The following is a 17828-nucleotide window of genomic DNA, read 5'->3' as shown; positions in this document are numbered from 1 at the left end:
GCAGAACGCAACCTTACGCATCTTTCAGGGAAAAAACACCAACCAACCAAGCAAGCCCTCAGCAGTCACCACACGCTAACCTACCCGCCCCCCGCAGCCCAACGGAAACACCCGCCGCCGAGGCCCGGCCGCGCCACCGCGCGTGCTCCGCCCGACAACACACGCGCGCGCCCCCGCGGCCCCCCTCCGCTCCATCTGCGCGCGCCCGGCCCCTCGGAAGGCGCCTGCGCAGGCCCCGCTCCCGGTAGTGGCCGCCGCCGCCGCGGGGCCGCCGGCGCCCGCTCTGCCGGATCCCTCCGGGGCGATGCGCCGCGCGTCGAGGGGTCGCAGCCTGTGAGCGGCGCCGGAGGCTCCTCGGCCGCCTCCCGGCATGGCGGGGCGACGGTGCGCGGGCGGGGCGGCCGCCCTGGCCGAGGCGCCGGGCTGCGGCGCGGCGGCGGAGCCGGCCCGCGAGCTCTTCGAGGCCTGCCGGAACGGGGACGTGGAGCGCGTCAAGCGGCTGGTGCGGCCCGAGAACGTGAACAGCCGCGACACGGCGGGCAGGAAGTCCAGCCCGCTGCACTTCGCCGCAGGTACGGTGGCGGGGTCGGGGGCCGCGGCTCCTGCGTGGGCCCGGCGGCGGCGGCGTGGCGTGGCGTGGCGTGGGGAGCGCCAGGAGGCGCCCGCTCGCCCCGCGTGCTCGCAGCGCCCATTTTGTGGCGGTGGAAGCGCTCGGCGGGACGGGCCCGCGGAGCTGTTGGAGCTGGGGATCCCCGGGGGGCGCAGGTGGCTTAACAAAAAACAAATACCCAGCACGCTCGGCTGGCGTTCAGGACATCGGGGTTGAGATTTTTGGCTGTTGTGGCCTGTCGGCTTTGACAGGTGACGTAGGTCGCAGGTACTGTTTGCATTGATTTCAGCAAGCCTGTTTATTTCTAGAATTTCTCCTAGGAAGGCGGCCTGTCGGATAGCACAGTTTCTGAGCAATCTGATCGTTAACAAATAGACTCTGTTAATTCGGCACTTAGACACATAAATAACTGACATCACAGGACAACTGCTTTCCCTGGCAGTTGTCCAGAGGATTGTATCCCACCTTTTCACACAAAGACCTGATTGTGGCTCTTTGTTGTTTTCCTTTTTTTTTTTTTTTTATTTGATTGCAGCAATTTTCTGTAGGACCTCAAGACAGGTTGGCTACAAAAGGCAGCAGCTTCTGTGCGCTAAACAGCATGGGTTGTAATAAAGACGTTTGTTTCTTCACTGAATTGTCTTTGAAAAGGTCTCTATTTAAGATGCCTTTTTCTCTTGTTCAGAAAGCATAGTGGGTGTAAATTTCTGAAAGACTCTTTTCAGGACAGCAGCATTTCACAGTTAGAAAAACACTTGATCGCAAAAGATGCCGGGAGAAAACTTTAAATATCCAGAAGAAAACAATTTTGCACCCACCTTTTTATATGCAGCGATCCTGACTGCTCACTCATCAACTCTGAACTTCTCAATAATTATCAGTATGTTTTACTGTGTTTTGGCGAAAGTGGGGGGGTTTCTGTTTGGTTGCTTTGGTTATTTGTTGTTGTTCTGGTTTGGTTTTTTTCTGCCTAGTCACATAATGTTGTGAGTTGGTCTGCCTCTCTGGACAGGAGTGATCTGTCTTGGCTTTAAAAAACAGAACTTCTGATCTCTAAAAAGCTTTTTATTTAAAAAGTAAAAAGTTCACATGTTTGTTAGACTTATGATGTTAAACAGAATGGTGTGTAAATGGGAGAGGCCGTGGCCATGCTTATGTCCCCTTCAGACTTGATATAAGAGAAATTACTAATGGCTCCTCTAAGAAGACTGCAGGATTTGCCAAAACTTTACGGTTAAGATCTGGCATAAAATACTTGCACAATTTCTTGATTTAACCATCCTCCTCTGCTTCAGATGGAACTCCTGCTCTCAGGCTAGTTGAGGTAGATTCAGGTAGGAAGATGGTCATAAGTAACGCCTTCTTTGGGTTTTTTTTTTTTTGTTTTGCTTTTTTCCTTGTTATTCACAGATTGAATAATACTAACTTCTTCTATTTCCTGTCTCTGGAGGAGTTACGTTACAGGAAGTAAAAGCAAAAGTCTTTTGTATTCTTGCTTTGTTTAGGCTAGGTATGTGTACATATTTGTTCTTGGAAAACAGGCTATGAAACTTATGCAACTAATTTCATTCAGTTTCGAGACATTGTTTTATGGAAGAGGCCAAAACATGAAGATAGTTTTTGTATTGCCTTTTTTGTCATTTGCAGTGGCGTTGTAGTCTGAACTCAGGTTCCACTTTTTAAGTTTTTTTCCATATTTTATCTAACTGTTTACAGGAGTCAAAAAAACCTTCTTTTTGTATGTGTTATTTTGTAAAGGTGGATTGTAAAAACTATATTGTGACTGCAAGCTCTCACTGGGCATGTGTCACTGTTAAAAGCAATATATATTGGGATCTTGGTGAAGTTTTCTCTCTAGATTTTGTAATACACAATTGTTCATGTGGCAAATAGGCTGTAGTGACGCTTAAGTCAACTGTCTGCGGGTCTTTGCAACGTAATAGGCTCAGTCTTCTCTCATCATAAGTCACACATGCTTATTTAAAAGCAGTCAATCCTTTTCATTGCAGTGTATATCAACCTGAAAGTTTCAGCAAGGTTTTAAGGACTTGGCAGGAACCAAAATGCCCTTACTGTAAGGTAAACTCATCCGAAAGCCAAAGGGCTGGGGTGGGGAGAAGAACCAGAGCTAACAAGTAGAACAGTTGTTTCTGTCGCTTTTCATCCTGTCAGAATTAGATGAATGTCAGTTGATACAACAATGATTACTGCCAACATATAGTTTTCTGTTCTGATTCATGTTCAGGATTTGTAAGCTGGAAGTTTATAACTTTTCAGATGAATTAAACAGCTACTTGGCCATTATAGATGGTGGAAGACTGTTAGCTGGAGGCCTCGATTAGCCCTTCTACTCTGCAGTCAGGAAGAAGGTCGTCGTGATGAAGACAGCAATTATCTGACCCAAGCACAGGCTGTAATGCTTTTGCTAGAAGCTCAAGAGCTAAAAATGGAAATATTTTAAAATGACAGCTTTTTTTTTTTTTTCTCTTTTGCGAAGCATTGAAACTTTCCTTGCAGTTTTGGACTAAGAGTGAAGAGGAACAGTAACAGTAGATATTGGCTTCCTTTCCTGGGCCAGCAAAGGCTGTCTTTCCGCTTCCAGAGAGAACAAGAGAGAGGAGGGAGATGCTGTTGTACAGAGATTGGCTACCTCCTCTGTACACATGTGTCCTTTGTAAAATAATGGGAAAATACTCCTGTTTCCATATATGGTGCCTTCTTGTACAAATGCTTCCACAGGGAAATAAGGAATCCCTGCTGTGTGCTTACTGCTGAGGAGAGGTTGCAGAAAGTGATATGATGCAAGTAATCTGTTGTCTCCACATTAAAATAACTACAGGTAGTTTGGGCTTGTTGCTGTACTATTTTGGATGTTTTCCAAGTAGATGCTGGCTTTGCACTGAGGAAAGCTATAGGTTGTGCATGAATTGTACGTGGTTGAACCTATGTACTAGAGAATTCACCTGTCAGTCCTCTGCACCTATAATAGGATTTACCACAGCTGAGTAATTATCCGTTTTGGTATTGATTCCCACCAAGTTTAGCACTTCATGTTCAAAACCATGGATATACATCAAAGCTTTGAGGGACAGGCATGTCTTCTGTACAAAAAGGGAATGATGTTTATCCAACAGAGGTACAATGTCTAGGCAGCAAATTGAATCAGAGGTCTTTCTAGTGTAACTAAAGCAGTTTCTGTAAAACATTTTTTTGGTACTGAAAGAGGATACCAAGCAGTCTGTCGTAGAAAACAGCTTTGATCGTGGCTTTGCAGGACTCTGGTGCTTGTAAAAGGTGTGGTCTGAGAAGATCCTGTAAGAACTTACCAAATTTTGAGTGTGCATTCAAAATGAAACAGAGTTTTAGGAAACTTTGAAGGTGTACGAAATTCAGGAGGAAACACATTTAAGAAAAATAAGAATATTTATAATAGTTATAAAAGCTACATTTACTTTATTTAAGAATGAGAAATATGCTCCATATAATTTAATATGTAGAAGATAGGACTCTATGGATATATGTTGTGCAGGTATTGATTTTTATTTTGGCGGTAGAAGCGTGCGTGTGCAGTGAATATGGCTTACTGTGCCTGTGCAGATAAATTGTTCTGGCATGCATGGCAAGTCTGACCCGGTTCCCATTTCTAGTGTATTGGGTTTGTGGCTCATGTTCTGTTAGTTTGATTTGTGTCTGCACAATAGCACAGGCTGGAATTCCTGGCAGCTTATTTAGACTTCTAGCCTGGATCCAGCCAGATATGAGGTATCGGTAGTAAATGGCTAACGTTGCGCTCTCTGGGCATTAGGGGAAAAAAAATTACTAAACACATCTGTGAAAACCTGTGCTGTATAATAGTATCAAAAAGTATCAACGCTATTATTTTTTAAACAAAAGGAAAAGCCTTTATCTGTAGGGCCTAGAGATATATGTACGTGGAGAGCTAATATGAATTTCTTCTACTGTTTTTTTGGAGAAGAGGCTTGGGAGGACTGGCAAGGTACCTTCTGTTAATTGTAATATAGGTAGAAGTGTAGTATTAAGAGTCAAAAGTATATTTGACCTACACAATATGGTTCTATGGGAGTTAAAGTGCCTAGCAAAGTAAGATTTGATTTTATTAATAATCAACTGTATTTTTGAAGGATTGAAGCACATCTGTTTGACCATTGCTCTGAAAGCATCTTGGTGTTCATTCTGAGATTAAAACGTTTTGCATAACAGTATCTTTATAATCATTAAAAAGTTATGGGGAATGTGGTTCCTTAGCAGACATTTGAGGGAGGAGAAGGAAAGACAGATTTTAAAAAAGGCTTTTCTGAACACATTTCGTGGCTTGTATTTGGCGCATATAACTTGTATATGGGATCTTCTCCCAACGTGGCTAACTAATCACATTTATACACTTAGCACAAAAAATAGTAGGATCTAGAAATTGCTTAAAAGTACAGCATTTGTTTTTTGAGCTCTTAACAGCAAAGGTTAAAGCCCCTGCTGCTCCAGGTTTTAAGTTGCTGTCGATCTGGAAGAAGGGTTTAGTAAATAGACCGTGCTATGAAAAAGTTCACAGTTGTAACTAAAATGCTAGCTTGTCGTCTTATGTGCTCTGTAATTTTGTCACTGAAATACTGTGTAATCATCGGGCGTAAACATAATTTGTGGGTTATGTTGCCCTTGACTTCTCTCTGCCTAGTGACTTTCCATGGATGATTTGTAATGAAGTTTGAATTTGTTACAATCTGAGTATAGTTGTTACTTGTAATTGCATGATGATTTGGTCTGAGGGGAAAATAAAGAGATTCTCCCGTAGACTTCATTCCCAGTTCTTGATTTCTTTGGGGAAAAAGGTTTGCAACTTGAAAATTTACAGCAAGGAAGAGCAAGTCCTGTCCGTGTGGGTTTTTTCCTGGCATGTATTTAGCACAAATCTGATATGTACCAGAATATGGCTTTTACCTGCCTAATGATCCCTGAGATCCACCGAAACCTTTGAGGCAATTTTGTCAGCAGTGTCCTTTAAAGCATAACCATATAGGCGTAGTGACTATAAGCAGAAGTCATAAGTCATTCTGGCCTCTTGTGAAAATGTTAGAGAAAACATAGACACAGTTGATAAATGTTTGAGATACTGGTTTACTTGCTATTATATAAATGTGCAAGATATAGCTAATATTAAATTTTATAGTAACTGTAGACTTGGCTTATAAGAACAATTACTTTATTTATATATTTCTAGTCCCAAATGTGCGAGTGGGCATATTTTTTGCTCCCCGTTAACTTAAATGACAGAATTTTAAAACTGTGCTACAGAATATAAGAGCATGTTTGTGTTTCAAATATTTATAATCATATTGGGGATCAGTGAAAATAGAACTTACACACTTATGGTTGTGCATGCTCTTATAATAAATTTTTTTCTATAGAGAACGGTCTCTTAGATAATTTTTTCTGTCCATAAGGGTGGTCTCAAGTGGTAATTCCAAAGATGAAAACTGTATATGTATTATATTGATTATCCTTAGAAAGCAGACAGCCGTGCTTCTAGAGTTTTAACCTTAGAGCAGTGCAACTCAGCTGCTTTTTAAAAATTAGCAGTGAGGTTCTAGAAAATACTTTTTCATGCTTTATGACTATTTTAAAAGTTTGCAATATGAGTTGTGCATGTATTGGCTTCTAGCCGGTCTTACCCCCCTACTGCTCTGTGGGCTCAGCTGTTGGTTCTTCTGCAAACTGGCTTCAGGTTGGCAGAGTATTGTGGACACTGGCTTTTAAAGCCCACTAGTCTTCCATGTACTTTAGAAGTTAAAAATCCTACAGCCATTGCTTCTAATTATTGGAACTACTGTAGTGCACCTATGAGCTACTGTAGCACCTACTGATTTATCAGAATTTCAGTATGCCAGGCACTATGTAATTGCAGAGCTGAAAGATGGTTACGTTCCTAACAGCTTATGCCTTCCTAAAAAGTAGGCATGTGAACAAGAATATAATCAAACTTATTTTTCAGCCTTTTAAATTTTGCATTGTTCAGAGACAACAGTAATCTTTAATTTGGTTTAAAGGACAAATTTGTCCGTTCATTCATTTATCTTCATTTTTACATTCTCTAGCATTGAAAGGCTTGTTTTTGATTAATCATGGTTACAATAAAGTACTGCATTGGTTAAAAAGTTTGAAGGAGAGTTCTGCTTCTTGACTCTGTTCCCTAAAGTGAATACTTTGAGGACTGAATGAGTAAGAAAACTAATACTGAAGAGGGAATTACTTTCAGTAGTTTTGAGATGGTAGCTATACTTTTTATACCAGTAGAAATGTGCATCGTACTGTCACGGCAATTCAAGAAAGGGAAGAAATTGCTTGTATCCTCATTTTGCTGTTTCAGTTATAACAGCTTAACTGTTTTGATGGTGGTGGATTTGTTTGTTTTTGAAGTACGTGATCAGGATAGTAATCATGGGTATAAAATTTGTCTCATGAACTGACTGTGACTGGTATGTTTTGTGCAGATAATGTTATACGTTCCCTTTAAATTTATAATTGTTTTAGGCAGCTGTGAGCATTTCTGCAATTTTTTGTACAAGTAAGCTAAGGTCTAGCATCCAGCTCTTCTGTAGTTTGGGAAAAAGACAAGGATTGTCATGCCATATCCGTGTCACGTCCGTGTCACACAAATCCGTTTTAACTATGAATTGTGAATATTCAGTGACTAATTACAGGAAACAGTAAGTTTTTGTCTTGAATGTAATTCCTTATTACATTCAAGACAAAAGCTGCATCAGCTGCTGCCTGATTCTGTCCTTTGCAAAACATCCCTGGAGGCTTTCATAATCTGTCCTACCGTATTTGTTGGTCATCCAGTGGATTCTTGTACTGAATCATACAAAATATTATTAGCTTTAACAGACATAGAGGTAGGTTAATTTGTTATCAGTGTTCTGCCCTTTTTTTTTTTTTTTTTTTTTTCAAGAAGCTGTTGACTGTTGTTCCGGTAATCTTGAATACTATTTTTTCTACTGATTTTAGTATAGTTTTTAGGGGTTTCATGAACTGTGTTCATTTCAGTGTGTAAATGCTCCTTTAGTGAGGAATGCCAGTTGTGATTTTATGGAAGTTTGTTTTAATCTGGATGTGTGGGACAGGGGATTTTCTTCCCCCACTCCCATGCGTTTCTTCCCTAGCGGATGTCACAGAGTTCTCTATCTATTCCAGGTTTTGGTCGGAAGGATGTAGTTGAATATTTACTTCAAAGTGGTGCCAATGTCCATGCTCGAGATGACGGAGGCCTTATTCCTCTTCACAACGCTTGCTCTTTTGGTCATGCTGAAGTTGTCAATCTTCTCTTGAGGCATGGTGCAGATCCTAATGCTCGGGATAATTGGAATTACACTCCTCTTCATGAAGCTGCCATTAAGGGCAAGACAGATGTCTGCATCGGTAACGTTCTCCCATTCTTTCTGTGACTGACTCATTTCTCTTCTTTGGAGGGGGGACAACTTTTTAAAACTACTTATATTCTGTGAAGCTACACCTAATATAAGGATTAAATACAAAAATATTTTGTAAACTTAAATTCATATGCAAATATTATCTGAGAAAATAACTGTAGTTTTAGATGTTTTTGATGATTCCCTAAATATTGGTTCACACGGACTTCACAAGGAAAGAGCTTTAGAGCAGTGTTAATGGGACTAGATTCTCTTCCACTCCAGCCTCAACTCTATCCTGCCTTCTGCTGTTACTCATAGTGCAGAGTAGTGAACAGAACTGTTTTTAATAATGGATTTATCTTGTCCTTCTGCATAGCAGCTATGTTAATTAGTTAAGCGTATGAGCTAAACTTAAACAAGGCTAATACATTTTATTGACCTTATGTTTTGTTTACACAATCCTAAGACTTAGGGAGAGGTGGAAATGTATGCATATGGTAAAGAAGCTATTTTTTTGATTGAACTGTTTCCTTCCGTTTAACTAATTGAGGAGCATGTCTGGAGAACTGGATATATAACACTGCATTTTTGGCCCCAGTATCAGTGAAAAGTCTAGAAAGATGCATGGCCTGCTACTTCTGTGTACAATTTAGGGCATAGTCACTCATGGTTTTGAGGCAGCAGGCTCTGGACCTGATGAGAGGTAGCTACCGTTCTTTTGGGGTGTTTTAGTCTCAGTCTTTCAAATGAAATTGCCTGCTGTCAGACTGTGAATGTTGCGCTTCTGCTCTGCTCCTGTCTCATAAAACGTGTCTAGGCGTGTTTTGCTAAACCGTTCACAGACGACATTAAGGAGTTTGACATCCAGAGTTTGAGAGAGGAAATTGGGACCAATAACTGGATTTTTCTTATGCTGCTTCCTGCTTAGGTAAATGATACGTCTCATAAGCCTTGTCTGCCTTATAGAGTTGTTTTCTCATGAAAACTTTTCTGTTTTGTAGTATTGCTGCAGCATGGTGCTGAACCAACCATCCGTAACACAGATGGAAGAACAGCTTTGGATTTAGCAGACCCATCCGCAAAAGCGGTGCTGACTGGTAGGTGATAATCTTTATCTGTAATCCATTTAGATCACACTGCGGGTAATAACACTCAAGCACAGTACAGTGTTCTGTTTTCTTCCTCTGATATTAGCTTAATTTCTTTCTATGCTTTATAATTCTAAATAGAAACTTCCCTTGTGGCCTTTGTCATCTCAGAATGTATTCGGTCATGGGATGTTTGTTGTTCTACTTCAGTAATGAGCTGTAAAAATTTTTAGCACTTGCACTCTAAAATTTCAGAGGAGGAGACTTAGTATTAACTTTCAATTCATAAACTTCACATATATAAATAATTATTTAACAGCTAAAGAAATATGCTTTTGACTTTCAGGTGAATACAAGAAAGATGAACTCTTAGAAAGTGCCAGGTATGCATTTATACGGAAGACATCTGGAATTTAGGTGTATTTTCAGAATTGTCTGGGTGTTTGTGTGTAATGAATATATATAAGCTTTTGAGCTACCTTTCCATCTAGATACTAAGCCTGGGCTGTTTTCTGTGAGTAAAACTATTAGAATAAGTCTAATAAATACATTTTTGCTTTGCCTTTAATGCAGACAGCACGGGGGGAAAAACTTTAGAGCAGATACGTAGAATGTAACAGCAAGCAAAAACACAAGAACATAATAAACTACTAACCATAGGGATAAAAATAACTCTGCTTATTTCATATCTGTTTGTTAGGAGTGGAAATGAAGAAAAGATGATGTCTCTTCTTACACCGTTAAATGTTAACTGCCATGCAAGCGACGGCAGAAAGGTATTTTTTTTGTCTAAAATCTGCTTGAACATTAGGTCATTCTTAAAGGTTTCAGGGTTACCGTTTGACCAGATTTTAAGAATGTTAAACATGTGTTCTATATATTTTCTTAAATATTTGTGGGGGGAAAAGAACATGCTAGCTGATGATGCTTTTTAACCTTAAAAGGACTATGTGAGTACTTCCTTCTAGGAGCAGTAAATTAACATCTCAATTGAAATTTCTGCTTCACATCTGCAGTGAGGAAGAAGGGAAGCCTTTCATAGATTATTATAGTTACCATGTAATAAAGGAGTATAAGTAGGCCCCTTGTTTGCCCTATACCCTAGGCAAGTTACTGCACTGTTTCAGGATCAGGTTAATAATCCCTGTAAGTATTGGTAAAGATACATTTGCAAATGTGTTCAAAATCTCAATTTAAAAAAAATTCTCATAGACTCCCAGACTGAGCCCATAGCTTACTGAAGCTGAGTTAGCTGATTTTTGTATCCTGGTGGTTCTCGTTAAGTATGCGTACTCGTTCCTTTAGTTTGTTAATTTTTTTTTTGAACCCATTTCTCTGTGTTAGGCTTTGCTGTCAGATACTGGGATCTCCAAAATACCTAAGTGTGTCTGTTTTCTCACCTTCTAAGCATAAGACTGAACCTCCAAAAATGTACAAAGTCATTGAGTTGATGAGTTTGTCAATGAAGAGCATAAGATTTCTGCTTTTTAGCTGTGTGCTTGGTGCTGCCGAATGGTATTCTTGAGTGGGTTTGCTAGAAAGAGCATAGAGCAGTTACCTGACTACTCTGTGAAGGGAGAGAAGGTAGAAAAGGTGAGGCTTGTCATGTACCCCATTGACTTAGGCACACACAGGTGTGGATAGCCATCTCTGGTAATGATTTCTGAACTTAATCTGTTGATTGGCAGGGATATGTATTTATAACTTAGCAGTCAATGCTTGTAACAACCTTCTTAACTCCCCTTTAGCAAAGGGGTTATAGTTCGTCCCATCAGGTAAGAGTATTTGTAGTTATAGTAAGCTGAAACATAGAAATGGATTGCAGGACTCAAAAGTCTGATCAGAGGGCTTTCATTGCCAGAATGTGTTAGTGATTAAATAGATTAAGGATTTGTGTTTATTGTAACTGGAAGAGTAGTCAGTAAAGAATGAATGTAGTTATTAAACGTCTGATTCAAGCCCTCTCTTGTGGGGAGGGTAACTTGGGTAATAAGTATTTTAAGGACCTCAGTAATTAGAACTGTTAACAAGTGTTGGGGGGAAAAAACAGCAATTGATTTCATGTTACTAATTACTTTTACATTCTGCCTTTTCAGTCAACTCCTTTACATTTAGCAGCTGGGTATAACCGTGTTAAAATAGTGCAGCTGTTACTGCAGCATGGAGCTGATGTGCATGCTAAGGATAAAGGGTAGGTTCATTTTTTCCTGGCTTCAGAATAAACAAACTGTTTAAAACTAAGCTGTATTAAAGAATATTAATACCATTTTAATCATGAAAAATTTCTAATCTGAGGCCATTATGCCACCTTTTACCTTTCTGTTATGATAAACATACAGAGTGCATGGTCTTAAGTCTTGTGAAGCAGCACAGCCCAAACTGCACTCACCATGAAATGTTTTTAGGTATCATGAAGTAATGTGTTATCTTCTGTTTAATAAAATACTTTCATATACCACTGTGGAATCAGCATATGTTTTAATGGTTGGATCAGTGATAAAATGATAAAAATAAGATCTGTTTCCCAAAGACTTTATTTGGACTACGTTTTTAAGCGTTTGATTGTTATCTCAGAAAGTCCAGTGAAAGACATGTAAGTTTATTTACAATTGTATAAAATATAATGAGATACCTATTTTTAAAAACATGTTTGTGCATTAAAGATTATGGAGAGCAAACTTACACTCCTTTTTCCTCAGATCGCTTCACAGATGCATAAATAGCTGCCTGACCACACAGCTTCAAGTGTCCTCTTGGGATTGCAATTCGCTATTGTCAGTCCTCCCTCCCTTAATAGCCCACAATGAAAGAATTCCCTTTGGCCAATTTCTCAGTTGCTGCTAAGACAACTCAGAGTATGAAGATGTTTTTAAAAACACTGTAGGTCTGCTGTCACTGCAGATTGTAGAACGTTGTACGGTTACTTAAACGTTTGTTGGTAAGACTCCTTTAGTTTTCAAGGGAGAAGATAATCTTACAGCAGTGTTCTTGTAAAAAAGGAAGCAATTACTGTCACTCCTGAAAAGCTCCTGCAGATAGTCCTTCTGCTTAGGGTTGCAAATCTGTCAGAGGAACCATTTCATATGCAGTAAGACATTGTAATTCACTTTATTTTTGATCATTTGTAATGGTTATTGTTCTGAATAACACTATATAGTTTCTCTGGGTTCTTTCCAGCAGCTTATGTCCTCTCAACTTCATTTGAGTGTTAAAGTTACTATTTTTGTAAAAAGTTCGATATTTGATGTTGTATATAAAATTGTAATTGAAATGTGTAATAACACATTCCTTCCCTTCTGTCTTATACAGAGATTTGGTTCCGCTTCACAATGCCTGTTCCTATGGTCATTATGAAGTAACAGAGCTTCTAGTAAAGGTTGGTCTTTGAAGAGGTTAAGTCAAATTGGATAATATTGCATAGAACAGTTTGTAATAGACTAATAAAAGTTGCATATCTTTTATTTTGTACTTAGATTTACAAAGCTTAAAAAGAATGATCAATTTGTTTTGCTGTCCATGTTAGTTAGTGATTATCAAGCTGGAGCTAAATCTCAGCAGCGCCTTCTGCTTGCAAGGAAGCTTTCTCCTTATAAAAATGCTTTCTGTTTTTTCCCTCTCTTGGCTCCAAAGTTGAATGTTTTTGTTACCACCATGTAAGTACTTCTTCTCTTAGCCTTCCCATCCCACATCCAAAAAATCCACAAAAAAAAAAAAAAGCTGAAGAATATTGCAAGTTTAGCAATAGAAAAACATATCAGAAGACCCAGTAGGAAAAGGGGTTTTGGAAAGTGTATTGGTAGAGATTGTGAATGTTTAAGATTAAAGAATAATCGATCTCTTGAGGAAATAGATGTTACAACAGTAATTCTGGCCCTCAATCATAGCCCTCACCCTAAAGAAAGAAAAAATGTGTCAACTTGCATAGCATAAGCAAACTCTGAGAACCAAATTGGTGGCTCTGAGATGTAGCTTGCAAGATCTGGCTGTTACCCGCAAAAGGACTTTTGACTGTGTCCGTTCTCAGCTGCTGCAGCCAGTCACGAATGTCATAGCGGCTAGGGGGTTCCTGTCAGATAACCGTGGATGTTTGGATGCTCAGGGACTAGCTGTTGGTCAACCCTGTACATCTCAGTCCACATTAATTCCTTGTATTTTTCTATTTCTTTACCAAAAATTAAGTAACAAGTGATTAAAATAAGCATGTATCATAATAAGTTAAAATAGTCAAGCAATGGGAAAGAGCATGCCCTACCAGACTTGCTTCCAGACAGAAGTCAAGGTACCTAAAGAATGTTACTGATGAAGAATCACATAGAAATTAAACATCCAAGAGTATTACTTGCAGAACCTTTACTTAAATCATTTGAGTCCAAACCGACTTTAGGTGCCTACCTGCTGTTAGATATTTAGCCTTCATCTCGCAAGAGATATTCACAGAGTGTATCTTTATTTTAGTGAAACTTCATTGTAGACTTTTTTCTAGAGCAACAAGAAACAGAAGCTTGTTCAAATATGATTTGGAGTGGGTGAGCTAGACTCTTCCTCCAATTCATCCGGTAACAGAGCTCCTTTCTTTTTAGAGAAGCTGGAGAAAGCAAGTCTGAAAAGACTAGCCTTCCTTTGGCTTCTGTGAACGTATCTTTGGGATGCTGGAGGATTAAAAGCTGCAGTATGCTGAAATATTCTGTCAGCGAAGACATGTTAAAGATGAATGTCTGGAGAATATCTTGGAAAGTGCATTCGTGCATTGATTTTAACCATCTGTTGCGTTGAAATTAATGACAGAAGTCTTTCTAATAATCTGTTTTTGATATTGCTGCTTTTTTTTTTTTTTTTTTTTTTTTTACACCCCTTTCAAGCATGGAGCATGTGTGAATGCAATGGATCTGTGGCAATTCACTCCTCTGCATGAAGCAGCTTCTAAGAACAGGGTGGAAGTGTGTTCTCTTTTGTTAAGTTATGGTGCTGACCCAACGCTGTTGAACTGTCACAACAAAAGCACCATTGACTTGGCTCCAACACCCCAATTAAAAGAACGATTAGCATGTGAGTATAAAGTGAGCTCAGCTCTTCAGTTATAGACTGTAGTATGTACTTAGGTTTTTTTAGACAGTGAACTACCAGGAGTCGTATTTGAAAAATACTTACACTTTCCGGGCAATCGTGTAATATTTGATGGTGCCTTTCACTGTAGGATAACAGCTTTATATAATTTGATATTGTTATATTTTTCTGAATGTAGCCATTCAAAATAATTTTGTTTTCAGTTCTACAGTCATTTGGCTGCAATGGCTTTTATACCTTTTCTTCCCTGAATACACTCTTCCCTTCATGACCTTGCCAGTACCCCTTCACTTTCCATTTTCCTGTCATTGCATCAAGGCTGTTGAAATACTTATCTTTATTCTACTGTGTTTTGTTTGAACAGAAGAAAAACCTTAGTTGTTTAGAACGCTAAATATATGTGTTTTGAGTGTGCTGCCATCACTAAAACTTCAAAGAAATTGATGAAAGGCATTCATTTTGTCCATCCTACTTAAAGGGTTGACAAGAATGTCCTCAATTTCTGTCTGTGAGTGGATACTTTCCAGAAGTGGAACTTTCCAGAGTATGTACAGAAATGACCTTTGCATAGTATATTAGGCCACTTGTTAACAACTAGATATGGTTTTCCAAAGGGAGGTCAGAAACAGAGGTTTATGTATGTTTTGACTTCTACATACGCAAAGAGCAGAACCTAGAACAGTGGTGAGTGAAGTAGATCTTGTTTGGACAGCTTGGATGTCTCTAGCTTTGGTTTGGAGGCAATTGAGGTGTGTTCCTGTACTGCTTTGACTTAGGAGCTAATATATTTTGTCAGATGATTTAAAAGCTTAGGTCTTTGAGTTTGAAATGTCTGCATAGGGAAGATGCCCCTTAATTATCTTACCAACCAAGAAAATGACTCTCTTCTGTAATTGAAAGAAACAATCCTCTTGATCCTTCTAGAATTAAGGAGTGTAACCTTCTGGCATGTATTTATTTCTTTTCGAAGATGAATTCAAAGGTCATTCACTGCTACAGGCTGCAAGAGAGTCAGATGTAGCTCGCATAAAGAAACATCTTTCTTTGGAGACAGTGAACTTCAAGCATCCGCAAACACATGAGACAGCACTGGTAACATTTCAGCATTTATTAATTATTTTGCACATATTGTGGCTGACCTAAAAATAGTAGTTAATAGCCTAAAGATTTCTGTGCTGAACAGTGTAATTCAGACCAAACTGGAATATGTATTGTCTAAGTAAAAAAATGAAGTAATGTTAACTTCTTTTGTTGCTTAAAGTTAAGAGTAATCTAATTTGCCAGTTTTATTTAGGTTGTTGAAATTGTTTTTCTTCTCTTTTTCTCTAGAATAGTCTAATTCTGAGCAACAGCAAGCTACATATGTTAGCTTTGTTTGTTTGTTTTTAAGGCTTAAAGTTGCCTGGCAATTACTGGAGAGAGTGTGTTGGAAAATACCAGAGTAAATCCATGAGACCATGCTGAATCTCTTGAATTAATAAGCTTCTGCATGTTTTTTTTCTGTCGACTTTGCACAGAACCAGCTCTTAGCTTTCAGCTGATCAGCAAGTAGTAAAATCTGTGTGTTGTGAACTAGCTGTTAATGCTACAATTTTGTAATGTTTTCAGCACTGTGCTGCTGCATCCCCGTATCCAAAAAGAAAACAAGTGTGTGAATTGCTGCTGAGAAAAGGAGCCAACATCAATGAAAAGACAAAAGAGTGAGTGGCCACAAATGAATACGCCTAACTGCTTGTTTAGGAGGTTTTACAGAATATGTTTTTAATTACTCTTCTTTTTTTCTTCTTCTTTTTTTTTTTTTTTTTTGACAGCTTCTTGACTCCTTTACATGTAGCATCAGAAAAAGCTCATAATGATATTGTTGAAGTAGTTGTGAAACATGAAGCTAAGGTACGAATCACTATTTATACTATTTTCTTCAGGTTCAGTTACTATGCATGTTTTCACAGGATGAGAATGGACAGCTGAGTAGACTGGGGACGCAAAGTTTGGTGAAAACTTTTTCTGGAAGTTTATATATTTTATATACATAACAGGCTATCCATCCATCAGTATAGCGCTATACTTTGAGCAAGCAAGTAGACCATACCTGATGATGTGCGGTAAAATTACAGTAAAGGCAAAATGTTAAATCATATAACACAGAGTTTAGGTCAAATTTTCTTAAGGAGAAAATGTAGAAAGGAGATGCTCTCTGTAATGTTTGTATTGCCCAAAACTAGGAGTCGGAGCTCTTTAAGGAACTTCTTAATGTAGCCTGACTGCTGTGAAGTTTAGGGAGAAGTGATGATCAAAACCAGCAGAACAATAGGGAAGATGAGTAGGCTTTGGGTGCAGGGTTTTAAGTTGCTAAATATTTCTTAATCAAGTTGATTGAACCTCGTATAAAGTCCTCAGTCTGAAAGAGTGCAACAAGCTGATACAGTTAAAACCGTGCTGCTTATTGGAACAAAGGATGTGTGCTGTCATGAACAAAATTAAGACCTATTCTGTATGTGGTAATTACGCTGTAATTGTTTGTTTAACTCACTGTGGATTACTCACATATCTCTAAAAGTTATTCTTCAGTGAGTGCAGTTTTAAAAAGCAAAAACAGTTTGTAAAGTTACCTTCTGAAACTTCATAATCTTTGGAAATATGCTGAATATGTTCCTTTAATCAGAGTAAGAAGAGTACTTGTGAAATCCCACCAGTCACCAATGAAAGTAGCCTTAATGTTAAGTTTTGATGGTGGTATTTCTTGTAATAATGTATTCTCAAGATTCTCTGTTGGTTTTAGGTTAATGCATTGGATAATCTTGGCCAGACCTCTCTTCATAGAGCTGCGCACTGTGGTCATCTTCAGACATGCAGATTGCTGTTGAGTTCTGGATGTGATCCTTCCATTGTGTCACTGCAGGGCTTTACAGCGTTGCAAATGGGGACAGAAAGCGTGCAACAGCTACTACAAGGTATGACTGATTTATTTAACATCCATTTCTAAAGTAATGTCATGTTTCATTTTACTTGCCATTTCAAGTGCTATCAAGGAATAAGAGCAAACACAAGCAAAAAATTTTCTCCAAAAGATTAAAAACTGGTAGGGGTTGTACAGTCCTTGATGTGTTTTCCATTACCCTTAACCACACCTACAGCAGACACTTATGATATGCACGTGGTATCTGTTACTCTGTAGTGTTCAGCTACACAGATTGTCAGAGATGCTCAGAATGTTTAACTCTATAGCCACTTGGAATCATTTCGGAAAAATCCGGCGGTGGGCATGGGTGAATCTCTGGAGCATAAAATGAGGTTCAAAAGCAGAATTGGTTGCTGTGCCTTTGTGAACAAAGGCAATAGGGTATAGGGATTTTCATGAATAAAGTTTGAACGTCATACACATACAGATAAGCTGCTTGATTCAGCCTAATCCTCAAACTGAATAAGAATATTTAATTGGTTCACAGTACTCCAAAATGGGTAAGTATTGCTTATAATGGGTAAGTATTGCTAATATTGCTAAGGGCAACTTTGATAAGGCTTTGGAGCCTTGCAAACACTAGAGTTAACGGCTACAATTGTGGGTCATAAGAAAAGACAAAACTTGTCTATAGCTGATTAACTTTCTTCTAATGTAAAATCCTTGAAATACTTAAATGATTT

General features: G+C 38.9%; 1 protein-coding gene across 2 annotated transcripts in view; it reads left to right on the top strand.

The window, feature by feature from the left end:
* Positions 1–355: 355 nt before the first annotated feature.
* TNKS2 (tankyrase 2) overlaps positions 356–17828 on the top strand; it is a 34064-nt gene continuing 16591 nt past the window's right edge. For both annotated transcript variants that reach the window (XM_068950068.1, XM_068950069.1), the window contains exons 1-12: positions 356–572; positions 7817–8041; positions 9036–9131; positions 9469–9505; positions 9823–9898; positions 11219–11313; positions 12432–12498; positions 13982–14168; positions 15157–15278; positions 15795–15886; positions 15998–16076; positions 16966–17137. In XM_068950068.1, coding sequence (XP_068806169.1) covers positions 371–572; positions 7817–8041; positions 9036–9131; positions 9469–9505; positions 9823–9898; positions 11219–11313; positions 12432–12498; positions 13982–14168; positions 15157–15278; positions 15795–15886; positions 15998–16076; positions 16966–17137 — 1450 coding nt within the window. In that variant the 5' untranslated portion in view covers positions 356–370. The remainder of the gene's footprint in view (positions 573–7816; positions 8042–9035; positions 9132–9468; positions 9506–9822; positions 9899–11218; positions 11314–12431; positions 12499–13981; positions 14169–15156; positions 15279–15794; positions 15887–15997; positions 16077–16965; positions 17138–17828) is intronic.

This window comes from Struthio camelus, chromosome 7 (assembly GCF_040807025.1).
Source record: "Struthio camelus isolate bStrCam1 chromosome 7, bStrCam1.hap1, whole genome shotgun sequence".
NCBI lineage: Eukaryota > Metazoa > Chordata > Aves > Struthioniformes > Struthionidae > Struthio > Struthio camelus.
This window is presented reverse-complemented; position numbering and strand designations above follow the sequence as displayed.